This window comes from Chiloscyllium plagiosum, unplaced genomic scaffold, assembly GCF_037043375.1.
Source record: "Chiloscyllium plagiosum isolate Xiang-an unplaced genomic scaffold, Cpla_swu_hap1 HiC_scaffold_8, whole genome shotgun sequence".
Lineage (NCBI taxonomy): Eukaryota > Metazoa > Chordata > Chondrichthyes > Orectolobiformes > Hemiscylliidae > Chiloscyllium > Chiloscyllium plagiosum.
The window spans coordinates 5,431,905-5,454,923 of NW_028270146.1; the positions used below are offsets into that span (position 1 = coordinate 5,431,905).

Sequence of the window (23,019 nt, forward strand, 5' to 3'; positions counted from 1 at the left end):
ACCCACTAGCTGTCACTGTTATAAACAGCAAAGTCAAGAGGCATGGGGGAATCTAAGAACACTGTTCCCTACAGGATCTGGTTTGGAAGCTCCACGCTGAGCCTGTGTATCTCAACAGGAGTCGGAGAGACTGGATAGTTACAGCTGTAACCTGCAGCAAGCCCTGAGCCTATGGGAGGATCTCAGTGAGAGCCGCTCACGGATGGAGGAGAGTGTGACAGGCAGGTCAGAGGCTCTGAGGGTGACTGCAAGTGGACAGGAGCTCGCAATGCAGGAGGTGAGAACCAAAACCTTCCACCATGGGGGAAGTGGGTGTTAAATATATCAGCCATCACCAAACGGTCAAATGAGGAAAGCCTCTGTTTCCTGCCGATGAGGATCCAATTGGTGACAGCCATTCTGCTCACAGCAAGATGTTCCTGGCAGAAAGAGGTTACAGAGCAAAGTTCCCAGTTGTTGTTTGAAGATTAAGTATTAGGACAGAGGAGCCAGATCTATTGCTTTTCTTCGCAATTGCGCAATTGGATCCTTTTGCCTTCAGTTCAGAGAACAGACAGACACTTCACTTCATGTCCCACCTAAATTCAGTAATCCAATAATACAGCACTCTCTCAGTACTGTCCCTCCGACAGTGCGGCACTCCCTCAGCACTGACCCTCCGACAGTGCAGCACTCCCTCAGCACTGACCCTCCGACAGTGCGGCACTCCCTCAGCACTGGCTGTCCGACAGTGCGGCACTTCCTCAGCAGTGACCCTCCGACGGTGCGGCACTCCCTCAGCACTGACTGTCCGACAGTGCGGCACTCCCTCAGCACTGACCCTCTGACAGTGCAGCATTCCCTCAGCACTGACCCTCTGACAGTGTGGCACTCCCTCAGCACTGACCCTCCGACAGTGCGGCACTCCCTCAGTACTGACCCTCCGACAGTGCGGCACTCCCTCAGTACTGACCCTCTGACAGTGCGGCACTCCCTCAGTACTGACCCTCTGACAGTGCGGCACTCCCTCAGTACTGACCCTCCGACAGTGCGGCACTCCCTCAGTACTGACCCTCTGACAGTGCGGCACTCCCTCAGTACTGACCCTCTGACAGTGCGGCACTCCCTCAGTACTGACCCTCCGACAGTGCGGCACTCCCTCAGTACTGACCCTCCGACAGTGCGGTACTCCCTCAGTACTGACCCTCTGACAGTGCGGCACTCCCTCAGTACTGACCCTCCGACAGTGCGGCACTCCCTCAGTACTGACCCTCCGACAGTGCGGCACTCCCTCAGTACTGACCCTCCGACAGTGCGGCACTCCCCCAGTACTGACCCTCAGACAGTGCGGCACTCCCTCAGTACTGACCCTCCGACAGTGCGCCACTCCCTCAGTACTGACCCTCCGACAGTGCGGCACTCCCTCAGTACTGACCCTCCGACAGTGCGGCACTCCCTCAGTACTGACCCTCCGACAGTGCGGCACTCCCTCAGTACTGACCCTCCGACAGTGCGGCACTCCCTCAGCACTGACCGTCCGACAGTGCGGCAGTCTGTTAGTTCTGACCCGCAACAACACAATGACTGACTCACTGATAGGGAACTGATCTCTCTGAACATAGTGTGTGACAGGGCAATACTCCTAATTGCTGACCCTTCGTTCATGCAGTGCTCTGTCAGTATTGACCCTCCAATAGCACAGTGTTCCCTAAGCATCTATGAGAGTATCCGCCTGGATTTAGCCAATATATTTTTGGAGGGATTTCTCAAACTAGAATTCTTGCTAGAAGTATACAAGGCACTAGTTCAGACCATGGCTGGAATACTGTGAACAGTTCTGGCCGTAACGTAACTGGCATTGGAGGCAATCCACTGAATATTCACAAGGTTGTTCCCTGGTATGAAGTGACTGTCTTATGAGGAGAGGAAGAATAAATTTGGCCTGAATCAACTTTGGCAAAATAAGAGGCAACTTTATTGAAATACACAAGATTCTTTGAGTACTTGACAGGGGAGATGTGGTGAGAGTATTTCCCCTTGTGTGGGAGAGTCTCAGACCAGAGGGTATCATCTCAGTTTAAGGAGTCACACATTGACAATAGAGATGAGCAGGGCAATTTTTTCCTTAGAAGGGAGTGAATTGATGGAGAGCTGTTGAGGTTAGGTCATTAAGTATATTCAAGGCTGAGATAGATTTTTTTTAATGTGTAAGGGATTCAAGGGTTATGTATAAAAGGCAGGAAAGTGGAGTTGAGGATTATCAGATCAGCCACGGTCTCATTGAACACCAGCGCAGACGCAGTGGGCTGAATGGCCTGTTTCAGTTCCGACATGTTATGGTCTCAGGTGAAGGTGCTATTCAATGTGTTCAAGCGGGAGGTGTACGGAACACACGCTAGAGTTTACCACACCCAGTCTGTTCACAAATCCTGCCTAGTAGGAGTGCCTCAAAAACCACAGAAAGGTTCAGGTCGACTCCTCCCTTCAGTTTACTCCTGGAGGACACGGTGAGTCGAGTGATCTCAGATTTGTAGCCTCGAAGGGTTAAAGTAGTCAGCTGGCAGTTGGAATCTGCTGGAGGCAGGATAAATCAAGATTGGACGGAGGGGTTTTACATGTCTGGGCAAAAACTACAGAAACAGGTTAGAGGATCAACAGAGCAGTGAGGAGACTGGAATAAACCGCAGAGAGCCTGGGACTGCAGCAAGAGCCAGCCTACCGCTTACTGAACCAATGGAGAACGATCTACCAGGTAAGGACATTTTAATTGTTGCTTCTCTGTATTCCTGAGATCACTTAATAAGTCAAAGATTAAAGGGGAGAACATTTAAACTCCCCAAACCAGTCTCACAGGTTTAGGAAGAGAGAGCTCCACAGGTTAAAATGATTTATCATTCAAAGCCCTGCTATAGAATAACTCTATCAAACGCTTGTCTTACAAGCTGTGTTCTGATACTCTTAGTTCCAAGAGCTCTGATTGAAATGAGTCGGTGTCACTGATTAACCCAACATGACTCAAATCAACAACAGATAACATACAAAGTAAAGCTGCCTCTACACTGTCTCCATCAATCACTCCCAGAATAGTGACAGCACGGGATTAGACACAGAGTAAATGTCTCCAGTTTTTGTTGTGCATGAGAGAGAGTTCATTCATTTGCAATAAAACAAAATCAAAATACTGCAGATTATTTTTTAAATGCATGGGATGGCTGGTTAGGCTGCCATTTCTTGCCCACTCCTTGTCGTCTCTGAGATGCTAAAACAATAAAAGGTTTAACTATTAGTTAAATGCTGCCAGTGTTAACAGTTTGAAACGGGGAAGTAGAATTCTGATAAAAAGTTATTAATCTTAAACATTAACTCTTTGTCTCTCCACAGAAATGGCCAGACCTGCTGAAAGCTTGCAGTAACTTTATTTTTATTTCAGGTTTGCAGCCAGGTTTCCCTCAGACCTTTTCCGAGCTGACACTGATTTTCCATCAGTCTTGCTCTGGGCTTTTGGAGATTTATTTTGCTGTTTTGATGTTTTCTGTTTGCATTAAACTGAAATGTAAAATAATTGCATGAACTGAGACCTGGCCAACTCTCATTCGCTTTGTCCATGAGCTGGTTGATGCTTGTCTTGCTGCAGGATGAGATTCCGTCCCAGGAGAAGGAAATTCCGAGTTTCCAGGAGAAAGCGGTGAGAATTCAGGAGCTGCTTGGTTGGAAGGAAATCCCACTAGAGTTGCAGGTAAGGACTTGATCTCTGTAATAACTAACCAAGTAATCAGGAGTTTCAGGAGTATGTGTGTCTGTGTATTTCCAACTTCCCTTTGTACATTTCCCTCTCTTCCCACCCTCTCCCTTTGCCCCGTCTCTCACCCTCTGTTTCTCTTCCTCTCTCTAATGTCTATTTTTGGCACATGTCTCTCTCTCTCTCTCTCTCTCCCTGTTGGCCACATCTTTTTAAGCATTCACAGAAAGTGGGTGTTGCTGGCTAGGCCAGCACTTACTGCTTGTGCCTAAGATAAGAGTCAACTATATAGCTGTGGGTCTGGAGTCACATGTAGGCCAGACTTTTTCTTAATTTCAAAATATGCTTTACTTATAAAAAATATCTTTATGGACATACATAGTCACAGACACAGTTCAGTTCTTTACAGAGCATATCAAGAAAATAAATAAACATTGGAGTTCCACTCTACTTAAACGAACCAAAAACATCTCTTACACATACAAGACTGAAATAATATGCATTTGAGGCACTGGGTGGGTCCGATAAGTGAATGGACCCCCAGGTGGCAGAGAGATCTCAGACCCCCAAGTTTTAAGGACAGTACTTTCGATCCATAAAACAGTTGGGTTTTTCTGTCACCAGCAATGTTTCATGGTGATCATTCAACCCCTCGGTCCAGATTTTTAAAGAAAATTCAAATTCCATCCATAGTGGGATTCCTAAAATATTAATAGTTTTGTAACAATACCCCCACTGGGACATCGCCTCTTCTTGTGAATGTTTTGTGACATGCTGAGGACCTGGCGAGTACAGTTTATCTTGACCTACTCAATCAGAATGAAGAGGAATCTGCTTTAATTGTGTCAAATAGCAAGCACGATTGAACTGTGATAATAAAATAAAGAATTGCAGATGCTGGAAATCCGAACCAAAAGCAGAAATTGCTGGAGAAACTCAGCAGGTCTGGCAGCATCTGTGGAGAGAGAGAGAAAAACAGAGTTAATGCTTCAAGTTCAGACCTAGAACTGTTCTGAAGAAGCGCCACTGGACTTGAAATGTTAACTCTGCAGGAGGATAGTTAACACAATTAACGAGTAACAGCAGTGCTGTGATTTGGAGAAGAGAACAATGACTTGTATTGATTTAACAACTTTAGAGAAGTTAAATATCCCAAGGTGTACCATGGCAGCGATCAGGAAACAAAATCTTACAGATATTCTGGAAGGTGAACCAAAGCTTGGTCATAAAGTGAGGATTTAAGGAAAGTTTTTAAATAGGAAAGCGAGGAAGAGAGAGAGAGAGACCGAGGAGATGAGGGAGTAGATTCCAGTGCTTGGGGGCCCAGGTGGATGTGTCTGACTCTTTAATTCTATGAAGAAACAAAATCTTGATGTGCAAGGAGGTCTGGAAGTTTCCGAGTTAAACCCGATGAAGGATTCTGTGGTCGCTGACGAAAGCAGATAGTAGGCTTGCAGGCCAGGAGTGTCATCGGTGCAGGTAATATAAAACCCCAGCTTGAACTTTGATGAGTAATGTTGTCTCTGTAAACCAGGGGAGTTTAACAGAGTGGGCGAGAGGAGATTGCAGAGAAAAGGCAAGGGGTGCAGCAAAGGATCTCAGCAGGGAGCTGTCAGCATAGGAGCCAACTTGTAACCAGGGGGGTATTGTGACAGGGAACTGCACAGGGCCGGCCTGTTCCTCAGCCTTTCAGCTGACTATCAGCTCCATCTCACTGTGATATCTTCTCTACAATCTCTACTTATCTCCTGCAGTCCTGGCATTCTTAAACCAGAAACCAGGTCAAATTAACAAAGTAAAACCTGAAAGAGGTGCAGATGCTGTAAGTCAGAAAAAATATAGAGATTGCTGGAAAAGTTCAGCAGGTCTGTCAGTATCTGTGGGGAGAAATCAGAGTTAATGTTCCAGACTGAGTGACCTTTCCTCAGAATGCAATTCTCTTGGATGTCGACTCTGATTTCTCTCCCTCGATGCTGCCAGACCTGCTGAGTTTCTGCAGCAGTTTCAGACTGTTTACACACAGCCCTTCTGCCTGAGGAGTGAACTGAGCAGGAGGGCAGGCAGTGAGCTGATTGCTGGCTGCTGGAAGGATGCCGCTCTCTTAGCAGGCAGGTTACCTGGTCAGTGCGTTTCAAATGAAGGACGAGTACATGTTACCAGAGAGGAAAGACTGTTTTACGCACACTTGATTTCTGAAGCATTTCGTAACAATGGCAAGTTACAAAGTTTGTACTTAGAACATTTAACAGTAGGGTATTGTTATATTCCTGGGGCTTTAGAATCTTTTTTTTATTCAGTTACGGGATGAGGGTGTTGCTAGCTATTTATTGTCCATCCCTAATTGCCCAGAGGGCAGGTAAGAGTCATCCACATTGGCTGTGAGTCTGAAGTTACATGTAGACCAGACAAGGTAATGATGGCAATTTCCTTCCTGAAAGGACATTCATGAACCAGATGGATTTTTCCGACAAGCGACAATGGATTCATGGTCATCATTAAATTCCTAATTCCAGATTTTAAAAGAAATTGAATTCAAATTCCACTAGGAGATTATCTGGCTCTCTGGATTGAATAGTCTGGTGATAATAGCACTAGATCACCGCGTTCCCTAATGTGTGGCCGTGAGGAGGCTATTTGGCCCATCAAGTCAATGCAAACTGCTTTATGGAGCAATCCAGTTAGTCTCATTAGCTTGTATTGAAAAATGTCAAAGGGTACAAGTTAAAAATTAAACCAGAGCCAAATTACTGAATGGAGCTGTGACGCTGGACCAAGGTCAGTACGATTCAGTGAGGTATGAACATATGATGTTGAAAAGAGGTACCAATGAGTGCTGATGTCATGACTTGGGGTATTGTGCTCCATAGCCCAGGAGGCAGTGGGCCTGTGATTTCATGAGTTCCCCTTGGCACCAGCCTACAGTGCTGTGAGTATCAGGCTACAGCCTTGCTGCTGTTAGAGGGGGACGAACACTGAACCTTTCCCCCTTGTTCAACAAAGGTGGTGTCGACAGTGAAGAAGAAAATAGAACAGGTGAAACACACCAACAAACAGCTCAACACCATGGACAAGGCACCAACTGGACATCTCAGTCACTCCGTGGTCAAACATGAACCAACGGGAGTTCCTTCTGAGAGTGATGGCAGAGAACAGGTTCTTCCACTCTGTCTCAACAGAGAGGTAATTGGATCTTCAGTTCTATACTTGCTGTGTGAATGGAAATATAAATCCAATCAAGTTTACATTTCAATATCACCTCACAAAGGCACTCACATTCACTGAGAGCTCGTGCTTTACAGTCAATGAAGTATTTCTGAATCCAAGGTACTGCTTCTTTTTATTCACTCATGGAATGTGGGTGTTACTGGCTGGGGCAGCATTTATGGGGGTGAGCTGCCTTCTTGACCCGCTGCAGTTCCTGTGCTGTAGGAGGCCCACAATGCCCTTAGGGAGGGAATTCCAGGATTTTGACCCATTGACAGTGAAGGAATGGCGATATATTTCCGAGTCAGGATGGTGAGGTGCTTGGAGGGGAACTTGCAGGGCGTGGTGTTCCCATGTATCTCCTGCCCTTGTCCTTCTAGATGTGAGTGGCTGTGGGTTTGGAAGGTGCTGTCTGAGGGTCTTTGGTGAGTTTCTGCAGTGCACCTTGTAGATGGTACACACTGCTGCTACTGAGTGTCGGTGGTGGAGGGGGTGGGTGTTTGTGGATGTGGGGCCAATCAAGCGGCTGCTTTGTCCTGGAGGGTGTCAAGCTCCTTGAGTGTTGTTGGAGCTGCTCCCATCGAGGGCAAGTGGGGAGTATTCCATCACACTCCTGACTTGTGGTTTGTAGATGGTGGACAGGCTTTGGGGAGTAAGGGGATGAGTGGCGGGATTCCTAACCACTGACCTGCTCTTGTCGCCACTGCGTTTATAGGGTGAGTCATGTTCAGCTCCTGGTCAGTGGTAACCCCTCAGGATTTTGACAGTGGAAGATTCAGTGATGATAACACCATTGAATGTCAAGGGATGATGGTTACATTCTCTCTTGTTACAGAGGTCATTGTCTGGCACTTGCCACTGTTTTAACCAAACTTGGATTTTGTCTGGATTTGGATACAGATGCCTCAGTACAGAGCGATGGATATTGCTTAGGATACTGGGTGACATTGTATCTTCTTTGAAATAGAATCGCGGGATCTCATGGTTTAGTGTTTGCTTGACGATAGTGTTCCCACCTCTGAGCCCGGAGGCTCAGATTAAGTTCCACTGCTTGAGACATAAGTAACTATCTCTGAACAGACTGATTTAGAAAAATATACTCAGAGGAATACAAGTCACCCTCACAATGAACCTGTTTCAGCCCCAGTCCCACAATGACTCCTGCTGAGGTTTGAGTCCGGGAGCACAGTCAGTGGCGGGGGTAGTGGGGGATGGGGAGATTTGCCACAGCCAGTCTGAATCATGTGGTCACTGAGTATCTGTCACAGGCAGAGGTCACTGGGCTGGTTAGCAGAAGTTACAAGTCCTGCTTCTTGTTTTTCCAAAATATTGGAATGTCGGAATTATAACTCTGCCACAGGATGGCCATGTTCATCGGGAGCTGAGAAGTATTTTCTGGTCTGCTCGGCTGATCCTGCAGACAACGACAGTGACAATCTGTTTTAGATAAGACTTTTCCCATGGTACAATTATCGAGGAGAAAGTGAGGACTGCAGATGCTGGAGATCAGAGCTGAAAATGTGTTGCTGGAAAAGCGCAGCAGGTCAGGCAGCATCCAGGGAACAGGAGAATCGACGTTTCGGGCATGAGCCCTTCTTCAGGAATGAGGAAAGTGTGTCCTGCAGGCTAAGATAAAAGGTAGGGAGGAGGGACTTGGGGGAGGGGAGTTGGAAGCCCCTCTAAGGGCCCTTAGAAATATTCTAGCTAGACAGGTCTGCAGCAAAGGATAGTTTTCCCTCAGACTCCATGGGGATGGGAGTGGGCGGGTGGATGAGGGTATGACCTCAGGCTGTTTCAGGGCTGGTTACATCAGTCCATGCTGTCCTTCCGTCTGTTTCTGTTTCACAGGGCGTTCGGCCTGTCTTTGAGTTCAGTGTTGAAGGTCAGCCATGTTCTCAACACCGTCTGGGTGCACATGAGGAGATGGTGTGGAGTGGGGAAGATCCCAGTGATGATGATATCACACCCACAGCAGAGGACCTACCAGAGGTATTGATCTAACCCTCTCGACCTGTCAGTCAACAGTACACAGAGATCCTTTCTTTAATCGTGAACATCGCTACAGCTTTTGTTGTCTGTCCCTAATTGCCTTTGAATCAAATAGCTTGCCAGGGCCATTTCATAGGCAGCATAGAGTAAGCCACAATGCTGTTGGCCAGTCTGGGTCATTTCCTTCCCAAAAGGACATTGGTGAGTCAGGTGGGTTTTTAATGATAATTGATGCTAGTTTCATGGTCACTATCACTGGGACGAGTTTTATAGTACAGATCTATGAATTTAAGTTAAAATCCATCTGCCAGGGTGTAATTTGAACCAGAGCAGGGCCATCTGGGATTACGATGGGCCCTGGATTCTAGTCCAGTACCATTACTCCATCTCCCTCAGCTCATAATCATAGAAACATCAAACCATACAGTATAGATGGAGACCATACAACCCAATGCATTTACAGACCAAACTGTAACAGGCAAGACTAACATTCCTCACTCAATACGAGTCGAGAGTGTGGTGCTGGAAAAGCTCAGCAGCATCCGAGGAGCTGGAGTCAGCATCTGCAGACCTCACTTTCTCCTCACTCAATGCTACCAGCTATCAGCAACAACTTGCATTTATGTAATGTCTTTTGCTGAGTGCAACATCTGAAGGGATTTCACAGAAACGTTATGAAACACAATGTTCACATACCTGAAAACATTGAAACTGGGACTAGAATAGTGAGGTGGTGTTTGGACCAGGTTAGGGTCGATGGGTCAAAGGGCCTTTTTCCTGCAGTCGGTCTCAATGACATTATGACTCTAGAGCCACCTCCCAAGTCTTGGCTGTCTGGGATAATGACCATCTCTCCCAAAGGTCTGGTTTCTCCAAAATGCCTTTCAGTTGATTTATATTTTCGGTCTCATCACTGATGAAGGATTTGTTTTACTTGGAGTGTCTTTGTTTGGAGACAAATCTTGCAGTAAATGCTGACACTGTTATTACCCTGGGCAGGGACTGGGCTGCACTTGATGCAGTGAGGGTCTCTGAATGTTTTGTTTAAAAGTAGCTGTGTCAATTTCAGATGAGGCTTTTGAATATTGTAACATGATTTTCTTTTTGTAAATTCATCATGAATCTGCCACTGGGAGTGGAAGTCAGGCTTTAGAATAAAAACATGTTTTACAGGAAGAGTGGGATTTGTGTTGGAGCAGGATGGAATGGATAGTTTTGGTTGAAGAAGGATGTGGATTTGGGGTTTAGTGTCAGTGAGGATTTGGGGATTAGGGAGGGAGAAGGATTAGGGACGGATGGGGAGTTGGGGTACACAGTGTGGATTGCCCTGAGTGCAGGGTTTCTCATCCCTTCTTCCCTCTTCCCGTATCTGTCTCCAGACACCCTGTGCACAGACGGACAGAGATCAGGAGCAGGGCAATGACAGGCTCTACCTCGGTGAGACTGAACAGCGCCGGAGACAACATGAGGCGAGCGAGGAGGAAACCCAGGCAAAAAGACGCAGGGAACTGTGGCCGGTGCAGGTGGAGCAGGATCAGAACATGCAGCCTGCGTCTAAAACCCCGCTGCAGCAACAGGACACTGAGCTCGAGGCACTGGAGAGGTGAGTAGCACAAATTGGGCAGAGCCTGGCTGTAATCCAGGGAGAAGAGCAGTGAAAACGACCAGGTCCAATCACAGTTACAGGCCACCGAGAGTAACGTTCCAATACACTCTTAATGTTGAACTGAGGGAGTGCCGCACTGTCGGAGGGTCAGTGCTGAGGGAGTGCCTCACTGGCGGAGGGTCAGTGCTGAGGGAGTGCCTCACTGGCGGAGGGTCAGTGCTGAGGGAGTGCCTCACTGGCGGAGGGTCAGTGCTGAGGGAGTGCCTCACTGGCGGAGGGTCAGTGCTGAGGGAGTGCCGCACTGTCGGAGGGTCAGTGCTGAGGGAGTGCCTCACTGGCGGAGGGTCAGTACTGAGGGAGTGCCGCACTGTCGGAGGGTCAGTACTGAGGGAGTGCTGCACTGTTGGATGGTCAGTGCTGAGGGAGTGCCGCACTGTCGGAGGGTCAGTACTGAGGGAGTGCCGCACTGTCGGAGGGTTAGTGCTGAGGGAGCGCCACATTGTCGGAGGGTCAGTGCTGAGGGAGTGCCACACTGTCGGATGGTCAGTACTGAGGGAGTGCCGCACTGTCCGAGGGTCAGTACTGAGGGAGTGCCACACTGTCGGAGGGTCAGTGCTGAGGGAGTGCCGCACTGTTGGATAGTCAGTGCTGAGGGAGTGCCGCACTGTTGGAGGGTCAGTGCTGAGGGAGTGCCACACTGTCGGAGGGTCAGTACTGAGGGAGTACCGCACTGTCAGAAGGTCAGTGCTGAGGGAGTGTCACATTGTCAGAGGGTCAGTGCTGAGGGAGTGTCACATTGTCAGTGGGTCAGTGCTGAGGGTGCGCCGCACTGTCGGAGGGTCAGTGCTGAGGGAGTGCCGCACTGTTGGAGAGTCAGTGCTGAGGGAGTGCTGCACTGTCAGAGGGTCAGTGCTGAGGGAGTGCCGCACTGTCGGAGGGTCAGTGCTGAGGGAGTGTCACATTGTCAGTGGGTCAGTACGGAGGGAGTGTCGCACTATCGGAGGGTCAGTGCTGAGGGAGCGCCGCACTGTTAGAGGGTTAGTGCTGAGGGTGCACCGCACTGTCGGAGGGTCAGTGCTGAGGGAGTGCCGCACAGTCAAGAGTTAGTACTGAGGGAGTGCCACATTGTCGGAGGGTCAGTGCTGAGGGAGCGTCGCATTGTCGGAGGGTCAGTGCTGAGGATGCGCCGCACTGTCCGAGGGTCAGTGCTAAGGGAGTGCCGCACTGTCGGAGGGTCAGTGCTGAGGGAGTGCCGCACTGTCGGAGGGTCAGTGCTGAGGGAGTGCCGCACTGTCGGAGGGTCAGTGCTGAGGGAGTGCCGCACTGTCGGAGGGTCAGTGCTGAGGGAGTGCTGCACTGTCGGAGGGTCAGTGCTGAGGGAGTGCCGCACTGTCGGAGGGTCAGTGCTGAGGGAGTGCCGCACTGTCGGAGGGTCAGTGCTGAGGGTGCGCCACACTGTCGGAGGGTCAGTGCTGAGGATGCGCCGCACTGTCGGAGGGTCAGTGCTGAGGGAGTGCCGCACTGTCGGAGGGTCAGTGCTGAGGGAGTGCCGCACTGTCGGAGGGTCAGTGCTGAGGGAGTGCCGCACTGTCGGAGGGTCAGTGCTGAGGGAGTGCCGCACTGTCAGAGGGTCAGTGCTGAGGGAGTGCCGCACTGTCAGAGGGTCAGCCCTGAGGGAGTGCCGCACTGTCAGAGGGTCAGCCCTGAGGGAGTGCTGCACTGTCGGAGGGTCAGTGCTGAGGGAGTGCCGCACTGTCGGAGGGTCAGTGCTGAGGGAGTGCCGCACTGTCGGAGGGTCAGTGCTGAGGGAGTGCCGCACTGTCGGAGGGTCAGTGCTGAGGGAGTGCCGCACTGTCGGAGGGTCAGTGCTGAGGGAGTGCCGCACTGTCGGAGGGTCAGTGCTGAGGTTGCGCCGCACTGTCGGAGGGTCAGTGCTGAGGGAGCGCTGCATTGTTGGAGGTTCAATGCTGAGGGAGTGCTGCACTGTCAAGAGTCAGTACTGAGGGAGTGCCACATTGTCAGGGTGTCAGTCTTGAGGGAGCATCATACTGTTGGAGGGTCAGTGCTAAGGGTGCGCCGCACTGTCGGAGGGTCAGTGCTGAGGGAGTGCCGCACTGTCGGAGGGTCAGTGCTGAGGGAGTGCCGCACTGTCGGAGGGTCAGTGCTGAAGGAGTGAGCACTGTCCGAGGGTCAGTGCTGAGGGAGTGAGCACTGTCCGAGGGTCAGTGCTGAGGGAGTGCCGCACTGTCGGAGGGTCAGTGATGATGGAGTGCCGCACTGTCGGAGGGTCAGTGCTGAGGGTGCGCCGCACTGTCGGAGGGTCAGTGATGATGGAGTGCCGCACTGTCGGAGGGTCAGTGCTGGGGGAGTGCCGCACTGTCGGAGGGTCAGTGCTGAGGGAGTGCCGCACTGTTGGAGGGTCAGTGCTGAGGGAGTGCCGCACTGTCGGAGGGTCAGTGCTGAGGGAGTGCCGCACTGTTGGAGGGTCAGTGCTGAGGGAGTGCCGCACTGTCGGAGGGTCAGTGCTGAGGGAGTGCCGCACTGTTGGAGGGTCAGTGCTGAGGGAGTGCCGCACTGTTGGAGGGTCAGTGCTGAGGGAGTGCCGCACTGTCGGAGGGTCAGTGCTGAGGGAGTGTCACATTGTCAGTGGGTCAGTACTGAGGGAGTGTCGCACTATCGGAGGGTCAGTGCTGAGGGAGCGCCGCACTGTTAGAGGGTTAGTGCTGAGGGTGCACCGCACTGTCGGAGGGTCAGTGCTGAGGGAGTGCCGCACTGTTGGAGGGTCAGTGCTGAGGGAGTGCCGCACTGTCGGAGGGTCAGTGCTGAGGGAGTGCCGCACTGTTGGAGGGTCAGTGCTGAGGGAGTGCCGCACTGTCGGAGGGTCAGTGCTGAGGGAGTGCCGCACTGTTGGAGGGTCAGTGCTGAGGGAGTGCCGCACTGTTGGAGGGTCAGTGCTGAGGGAGTGCCGCACTGTCGGAGGGTCAGTGCTGAGGGAGTGTCACATTGTCAGTGGGTCAGTACTGAGGGAGTGTCGCACTATCGGAGGGTCAGTGCTGAGGGAGCGCCGCACTGTTAGAGGGTTAGTGCTGAGGGTGCACCGCACTGTCGGAGGGTCAGTGCTGAGGGAGTGCCGCACAGTCAAGAGTTAGTACTGAGGGAGTGCCACATTGTCGGAGGGTCAGTGCTGAGGGAGCGTCGCATTGTCGGAGGGTCAGTGCTGAGGGAGCGCCGCATTGTCGGAGGGTCAGGACTGAGGGAGTGCCGCACTGTCGGAGGGTCAGTGCTGAGGGTGCGCCGCACTGTCGTAGGGTCAGGACTGAGGGAGTGCCGCACTGTCGGAGGGTCAGTGCTGAGGGAGTGCCGCACTGTCGGAGGGTCAGTGCTGAGGGTGCGCCACACTGTCGGAGGGTCAGTGCTGAGGGAGTGCCGCACTGTCGGAGGGTCAGTGCTGAGGGAGTGCCGCACTGTCGGAGGGTCAGTGCTGAGGGAGTGCCGCACTGTCGGAGGGTCAGTGCTGAGGGAGTGCCGCACTGTCGGAGGGTCAGTGCTGAGGGAGTGCCGCACTGTCGGAGGGTCAGTGCTGAGGGAGTGCTGCACTGTCGGAGGGTCAGTGCTGAGGGAGTGCCGCACTGTCGGAGGGTCAGTGCTGAGGGAGTGCCGCACTGTCGGAGGGTCAGTGCTGAGGTTGCGCCGCACTGTCGGAGGGTCAGTGCTGAGGGAGTGCCGCACTGTCGGAGGGTCAGTGCTGAGGGAGCGCTGCATTGTTGGAGGTTCAATGCTGAGGGAGTGCTGCACTGTCAAGAGTCAGTACTGAGGGAGTGCCACATTGTCAGGGTGTCAGTCTTGAGGGAGCATCACACTGTTGGAGGGTCAGTGCTAAGGGGGCGCCGCACTGTCGGAGGGTCAGTGCTGAGGGAGTGCCGCACTGTCGGAGGGTCAGTGCTGAAGGAGTGAGCACTGTCCGAGGGTCAGTGCTGAAGGAGTGAACACTGTCCGAGGGTCAGTGCTGAGGGAGTGAGCACTGTCCGAGGGTCAGTGCTGAGGGAGTGCCGCACTGTCGGAGGGTCAGTGCTGAGGGAGTGCCGCACTGTCGGAGGGTCAGTGCTGAAGGAGTGAGCACTGTCCGAGGGTCAGTGCTGAGGGAGTGAGCACTGTCCGAGGGTCAGTGCTGAGGGAGTGCCGCACTGTCGGAGGGTCAGTGATGATGGAGTGCCGCACTGTCGGAGGGTCAGTGCTGAGGGAGTGCCGCACTGTCGGAGGGTCAGTGCTGAGGGAGTGCCGCACTGTCGGAGGGTCAGTGCTGAGGGAGTGCCACACTGTCGGAGGGTCAGTGCTGAGGGAGTGCCGCACTGTTGGAGGGTCAGTGCTGAGGGAGTGCCGCACTGTTGGAGGGTCAGTGCTGAGGGAGTGCCGCACTGTTGGAGGGTCAGTGCTGAGGGAGTGCCGCACTGTTGGAGGGTCAGTGCTGAGGGAGTGCCGCACTGTTGGAGGGTCAGTGCTGAGGGAGTGCCGCACTGTCGGAGGGTCAGTGCTGAGGGAGTGCCGCACTGTCGGAGGGTCAGTGCTGAGGGAGTGCCGCACTGTCAGAGGGTCAGTGCTGAGGGAGTGCCGCACTGTCAGAGGGTCAGTGCTGAGGGAATGCCGCACTGTCAGAGGGTCAGTACTGAGGGAGTGCCGCACTGTCGGAGGGTCAGTGCTGAGGGAGTGCCGCACTGTCGGAGGGTCAGTGCTGAGGGAGTGCCGCACTGTCGGAGGGTCAGTGCTGAGGGAGTGCCGCACTGTTGGAGGGTCAGTGCTGAGGGAGTGCTGCACTGTCGGAGGGTCAGTGCTGAGGGAGTGCCGCACTGTTGGAGGGTCAGTGCTGAGGGAGTGCCGCACTGTCAGGGCTCTGGTGCCTCTTCTAGCTGAGCCTGTTCTAGGTTCTGGCTGTTTGTCCTGCCCCGTGGTCATGTCACTGTGTGGGGCATGGTCCGGTGGCCCGTGTATAATTGAGGATATTGCCTGAAGAAGAAGATGTGGAGCCTCCATATTCCTGCCCAAATATGAAATAGCTGGAGAAATTCAGCAAGTCTGGCAGCCTCCGTGGAGAGAGAAAGCGTAAATAATGTATCAGTCCAGTCACCTTGCACAAGATGCTGCCAGACCTGCTGAATCTCTCCATCAATTTCTGTTTCTGTTTCTGATTTTCAGCATCATCAGTTCTTCGGTCTTTCTCCTTGTTTTTAGCAGTGACGGTCTCCGAACGTTTTGTTTAAAAACAGCTGTGAAAATTTCATGTGAAGCCTTTGAATATCGTGACATGATTTTCCTTTTGTAAATCCATAATTAATCTGCCAAATCAGACAATCATTTTCTAAATCTCCAGTAATCACATCATTTGTCTTAAATTTTCCTTACTGTTGACATCAGGCTAACAGGACAGTCGGTCCCCAATTACACTCTCCCTCTTTCTTTAAGAAGTGAAATTGCAAATGTGGGCTTTGGTGGCCTTATCTAAAGGAGGAGATATTTGCAAGAGGGAGTGCTGTGGAGTTTCAGCAGACTTACTCCTGGAATGATTCCTGAAGAAGGGCTTATGCCCGAAACGTCGATTCTCCTGCTCCTCGGATGCTGCCAGAATCATTGTCAGAATCATTGGTAACCTTTAAGTGGCAATTGGATAGGTACATGGATAGGTGCTTAAGCTAGGACAAATGTTCGGCACAACATCGTGGGCCGAAGGGCCTGTTCTGTGTGTACTATGTTCTATGTTCTATGTTCTGCCTGGCCTGCTGTGTTTTTCCAGCAACACATTTTCCAACTCCCAGAATGGTGCATCTGTCCTGTGAAGAGAGGGTGTGGAGACTGGGCATTTATTCCCAGAATGGTGCCCCTGTCCTGTGAAGAGAGGGTGTGGAAACTGGGCATTTATTCCCAGAATGGTGCCCCTGTCCTGTGAAGAGAGGGTGTGGAAACTGGGCATTTATTCCCAGAATGGTGCCCCTGTCCTGGGAAGAGAGGGTGTGGATACTGGGCATTTATTCCCAGAATGGTGCACCTGTCCTGTGAAGAGAGGGTGTGGAGACTGGGCATTTATTCCCAGAATGGTGCCCCTGTCCTGTGGAGAGGGTGTTGAGACCTGGGCATTTATTCCCAGAATGGTGCCCCTGTCCTGTGAAGAGAGGGTGTGGAGACTGGGCATTTATTCCCAGAATGGTGCCCCTGTCCTGTGAAGAGAGGGTGTGGAAACTGGGCATTTATTCCCAGAACGGTGCCCCTGTCCTGTGAAGAAAGGGTGTGGAGACTGGGCATTTATTCCCAGAATGGTGCCCCTGTCCTGTGAAGAGAGGGTGTGGAGACTGGGCATTTATTCCCAGAATGGTGCCCCTGTCCTGTGAAGAGAGGGTGTGGAAACTGGGCATTGATTCCCAGAATGGTGCCCCTGTCCTGTGAAGAGAGGGTGTGGAGACCTGGGCATTTATTCCCAGAATGGTGCCCCTGTCCTGTGAAGAGAGTGTGTAGAGACCTGGGCACTTACTCTCTGGAGTTTAGAAGAACGAGATGTGATCTCTTAAAGAGTGAGACAGAGTGGATACCGAAAGGATGTTCTTCCGGGTAGGGGGGTTTCTAGAACCAGGAAGAGGTGGTGGTGTAGCGGTATTGTCACCGGACTGGCAGTCCAGATCTTTCGAGACCCTCCAAGGCCAGAGGTGAAATTTGAATTTAACAGAAATCTGGATTAAAAAACTAGCCTACTGGTGACCATGTAACCTTTGTCAATAAGTATGTAAATTAGCTCACTGAGCTGGAAGGCTTGTTTACAGATGTTTCGTCATCATGACTAGGCAACATCATCAGCGAGAGTCTCCAGTGAAGTGCTGGTGGTATGTCCCACCTCTCTATTTATAGGTCTTGGATTGTTAAGGTGGGTGATGTCATTTCCGGTTCTTTTTTTCAAGGGAAGGTGGTTGGGATCTAAATCGATGTGTTTATTGATGGAGCTCTGGTTAGAATGCCATGCCTCTTAGAATTTTTGTGCATGTCTTTGTTTCGCCTGTCCTAGGATGTGGGTGTGTTGTCCCAGTCAAAGTGGTATCCTTCTTTGTCTGTATGTATGGAAACAGTCAAAAGGTATGAAGGGATATGGATGGGTGCAGGAAAACTAGCATTGAGATTGAAGATCAGCTGTGATGTAGTTAAGCACCAGAGCAGCTCAAAGTGTTGACTAGGCCAATCCTCCTCCTGTTTCCTGCACAAACCTCAGTTTAGTTTTTCCTGTATCCCCTTTAAAAATGTTCTCTGACCAAGAACACACTTTGCACTTCTCTCTGGTAAATTTCATCAAAGTCATATGTCTGTTTCTATCTGTGCTGTTTGCTTGGTGCCAATGTTCTAACTGATAGGAAATGCTGTTCCCTCATCCCCACTGTGCTCGTGGACTGACACTGACTCCTGGTCAAGCAAAGCCCTGATCTGACTGTGTTCATAATGTGCTGTATGAATGTAGAACAGTACAGCACAGTACAGGTCCTTCGGCCCTCGATGTTGTGCCAGCCTTTTATCCTACTCTAAGATCAGACTAACCTACATACCCTTCATTTTACTATCATCCATGTGCCTATCCAAGATGTCCCTAATGTCTCTGACTCTATTCCCACCGCTGGCAGTGCTTTCCACACACCCACCACTCTCTGTGTAAAGGACCTACCTCTGACATTTCCCCTAAACCTTCCTCCAATCACATTAAAATTATGCTCCCCATGATAGACATTTCCCTCCTGGGAAAAGGTCTCTGGCTATTCACTCTATCTCTGCCTCCCAACATCTTGTACACCTCGATCAAGTCACCTCTCATCCTTCTTCGCTCCAATGAGCTCCCTCCCTAGCTCCCTTCTTCCCTCCAATGAGCCCTAGCTCCCTTGACCGTTCTTCATAAGGCATGTCCTATGAATGCAGGTTGTTTCTGAAAAAGGGAGAATTCTGAATGATAACTGCCAATAAATCTCTCTTCCCCTGTAATTTATCTTTGGCAGGATTTTGTTAAAAGCCAGGTATTATTTATGCTCTTGGACAGGTACCCAGAGAAATTGAAAGAACATGTGACAAGATGCCGTCAACTCACAGAGCACCTTGCCAGTCTGGAGACAAGCCTCACAGCCTCCACAGCACAGATCCCGACTTCGTATAAAGCAGCCATTGAGCAAGCAGAAAGGCAGACGGTAAAGATCCTCTTCCATAGTGTCACACATCAGTCAAGAGTGTGGGTGGAGCTGGATGAGCGTGGATTTGTATCTGTCTGTGTTTGTTACTGTCTCTGTGTCTGTATCTCTCCCTCTGTCTGTACCTCTCTCTTTGTGTCTCAGCTTGTGTCTGTGCGTGTACCCTCTGTGTCTGCATAAGTGTCTCTTTGTGTCTTGTCTGTACATCTCTCTGTGTGTCTCTCCCTGTGTCTGAAAGTCTTCCTCTGTGACTGTACTTCTCTCGTGTGTGTGAGAGAGTGTCTATATATATATGTGTATGTGAGAGAGTGTGTGTGTGAGTGTGTGAGTGTGTGTGAGTGTCTGTGTGTGTGTGCCTGTTACAGTGTATGTCAGGGTTTTAACAAGGAGAGCCATATGTTGATAGTTATAGCTGTTTACTTATATTTAGAATTTGCTTATTTGTAATAAATAGTTATTGTTAGGTACAAGAACCTGGTTAGTGTTTTGCAGGTAACTTGATTCCAGCACACAGGTAAACCATGGTCTCTGTGTGCTCTGATTCATTCATTGATTTTGTGGTGACCTAGGAAGTAGTGAGGCTTGTGAATCAGCACACTTTCCCAAGTGGTTAGTGAAAAGAGCTTCAGTGTTTGTGGCCAAATTATTTTGATAACGAGAATTTGGGTGTGATATTAACAAATATTAAAGAAAAAGTAAACACCAGGTTCAGTATTGCAAATAAGAAACGGCCCTGGAAATGACAAAGGACTTGGAGCAGCTGGCCGAGTTGTCCCTGACAGTCTTAAATGAATTTCCAAAACTAGATCACCTGAGTTGGCACCTACGCTGGGTGTGGCTTCGCCTGCTAAAGCTGAGAAGGTTGATGTCATTGCAATACTTAGGTTCAGTACAAATACCAAGAGACCTTGTTCTCCAGGGATTGAAACGTCAGTCAGGAGATATTCAGTTACTGGTTGGAGCGTTTGAGCATGAAGAAAAGATGGAAAAGCTGGAGACACAATTCCTAAGGGAAGAAAGAAAAAGGAGAAAGGGAGATGGAATTGAAAAGGCAGGAAATGGAAACAAGGGGCTAGAGAATCAGTGCACTTTCCCAAATGAATCACAACATTTTCTCCATCGGACAAACCATTTATCCCAGCAGCCAGCACTCACTCTAAACTGGGTATGTGCTTCTTTAGGTAAGGAGTCCAGAATTGTACCAAATGTCCCAGTCTCACAGGGTGTTGAAAAATGTTTCCATTTTCCCTGCTACCTGAGAGATTGGAGGGATGATTCTGTTCATTAATAAAGGCATTAGCACATGGAGAGGGGTGACCTAAATTCAGGAATACAGGATGTGGAAGCATTCTGGGTAGTGATGATAAACAGAAAAGGCAAGGAAAGACTTATGGGAGCGATATATAGGCCCCTAACAGTAATCATGCAGTACAATGGTATATACAGGAAGATGTAATAGGAGTCTGTCAGAGAGGCAAGATGGGGAGCTTTAGGCAAGGTGGGGAACTTTAATCTAAATATTGTCTGGAAGATCAAATGGGCAAAGGCAGCTGAGGAGTTTGTAGAATGTTTTCAGGTTTTTTTGTTAAAATAGTACATTCTCGGGCCAAACAGCTATACTGGACTTGGTATTATGCAACAAGATAGGATTAATTATTGACCTCATAATAAAGGCAGTGCTGGGTAACAGTGGTCATAATCTGCCTGAATTTCACATTCCATTTGAGGGAGAGAAGAGTGGCTCTATGATTAATATTTCAGCTTTAAAACCAAGGGGAGTTATAAGACCATGAAAACAAAATGAATTGGTAAATCAGGTCGAGGGTGAGGCGCTGATGACACAAAGATAGGTAGGAAAGTAAATTGTGAAGAGGTTATAAGGAAGCTGCAAAGAGGTGCAGATAGGTCAGTATTGACCACCTTCTTTAAGCAAGGATGTGAATGTGTTGGAAGCAGTTCGGAGAGGATTTACCAGACTAACACCAGGAATGGGCGGGTTATCTTATGAGGAAAGGTTGACCAGGCTGGGCCTGTATCTGCTGCAGTTTCAGTAAGAGGTGACTCGACTGAAACATATACAATCCTGAGGGGTCTTCACTGAGTTAATCTGGAGAGGATACTTCCTTTATGTGAGAATCTAGGGATAGTGGTTAGCCCTGCCCCACAGCATCAGGGATCTGGGTTCAATTCCATCTTCAAGTGGAATAGAGTCTGCACATTCCCCCCGTGTCTGCGTGGGTTTCCTCCAGGTGCTGTGGTTTCCTTTCACAGTCCAAAGATGTGCAGGTTAGGTGGATTAGCCATGGTTATTGGGATAGGGTCAGGCTGGGTTTGGTTGGACTTTCATTCGGAGGGTCAGTGCTGACTCAGTGGGCCGAATGACCTCTTTCTCCAGGGTAGGGATTCTATGAATCTATGATTCTGGGGTTTAAAAATAATGTCCACTTAAAACAGAAACGAGGAGAAATTTACCTCATGGAGGGTCATGAGTCTTTGGAACTGTCTTCCTGTAAAGGTGGTGGAAGCAGAGTCTCTGAGTTTTTGAAGACAAAGATGGATAGATTGTTGATCATCAAACCTGGGGGGAGATTCTTGGTGTTACAACTCACTGGAGTAATGTGTTTGGAATTGAGCCTCACTATTCCCAGAGTCTTTAATCAGACCAAAGCTCAAAGGTTTTTAGAAACTTAACAAAAGTTAAAGATTTTTAAAGTTTCAATTGATTTGAATTTCAGACCTGAGTTGATACAAAGCACAGACCAGGATTTTATACTGAAGTTGAATCATTATTTATTGGAAGCAATTAGACTCTAGCTACAGGAAAACTGTTAGAAACCATTGTCTTCTAACACACTCACAGACACGCACACACACACACATGCACACAGACACACAGACACACAGACACACAGACACACACATGCATACACACACAGACACACAGACACACAGACACACACATGCATACACACACACGCACACAGACACACACAAATTCTCATAAACACAGATACACACACACTTGCATATAGACACACACACACATATGCACAGGCACCAAAGACACACACACACATGCACACATACACACACTCTCACACACACACACACACTCATACACGTGCAAACAGACAGGGTTAAATAAGTTAGGAGGGGAAAGACTGGAATAGCAGTTCAGTCTTTAATTCCAGGTTCAGTGTTGAGAGGAATTTGTGACTCTTCTCCTAGCTAACATGTTGCTTCAATGATCTTATTCCAGATGCTTTAAGACGGTAAGAATTAAGAAATTGAATTGGCTGTTCGGTCCCTCTAACTTCGTTGGTTCTCTCAAAAGGAATCAGACTTATCAGTTGAAAGCCACAGCTTACAGCAACTTTTTCAGGAAAGATAAACTGGTTTTCTTCAGGTGTACAGAGAGTTTTGACTGCGCAGAACAGAGAAACTGCTCCTCAGCTGGAAAGAACTGAACACTTCGCCCTCTCTGGAACTTGTTCCCAGCTTCAAACTGTTCAGTTACTTGCGAACCAAACCACACAGTTGTTGGCATGCAGTAAAGTCTTTGTCATTAATAACTGGTCACTAGTCCATAGACCAATCAACCTCCTGATGTCAGCAAAAGATGTACCTGTACATTTCCTCAGCTCAAAATTGCAGCTCACACTTTAATTGCTGTTTGTTTGTACAGCTGATTCCATGATGCCTGCGCTGGAGCTCAGATTACTTGCATTCAAAACTACAGCCTCTCTCCAACTCTGGTTTCAAGACAACATTTTCTCATTTCAGTCCCCGTTTTTTATAAACATGAAATAAAAAGGCACAGTTTTTATATTGGGGTAAACAGGAATGTGGAGTAATCAGGTCAGCTGTATCTTATTGAACAGCAGAGTAGGCTTGATGTGCCTAGTGGATTAATTCTACACTTGATTCATACGATCATACCGAAATGTATAACTTCACACTTTGTCATACTGTATTCCATCTGCTATGTTCTTACCTACTCAGCCAATCTTCTCTGTTCCTCTGTAGCCTCCTTTATCCTCTTCATCATTTACCTTTCTGGTAACTTTGTCTTCTCATTGACCTGGAATATGCCTGACCCAGTCTCTTTGCTGGAGTCAGTCCTGAGGTCTGTAAATGCCAGGCCTCAGTGGAAACAAACCTGCATTCTCTCACCAGAGGAAGGAGTTCTTTCTATTTCCTTGTGAAAATATGAATCATTCTTGAGGTGAGACCTCTTCTGGAATACTGTGTCCAGTTCTGGTGACCCTGCTATAGGAAAGATATTATTAAGCTGGAGAGAAAAG

At 49.4% G+C, this 23,019-nt stretch overlaps 1 protein-coding gene across 1 annotated transcript in view; it reads left to right on the top strand.

The window, feature by feature from the left end:
- Positions 1 to 23,019, top strand: part of LOC122547709 (uncharacterized) — a 609,753-nt gene that overhangs the window by 191,662 nt on the left and 395,072 nt on the right. Inside the window, exons 29-34 of the mRNA XM_087989511.1 lie at positions 119 to 277; positions 3,614 to 3,715; positions 6,719 to 6,898; positions 8,771 to 8,911; positions 10,291 to 10,514; positions 18,571 to 18,715. Coding sequence (XP_087845637.1) covers positions 119 to 277; positions 3,614 to 3,715; positions 6,719 to 6,898; positions 8,771 to 8,911; positions 10,291 to 10,514; positions 18,571 to 18,715 — 951 coding nt within the window. The remainder of the gene's footprint in view (positions 1 to 118; positions 278 to 3,613; positions 3,716 to 6,718; positions 6,899 to 8,770; positions 8,912 to 10,290; positions 10,515 to 18,570; positions 18,716 to 23,019) is intronic.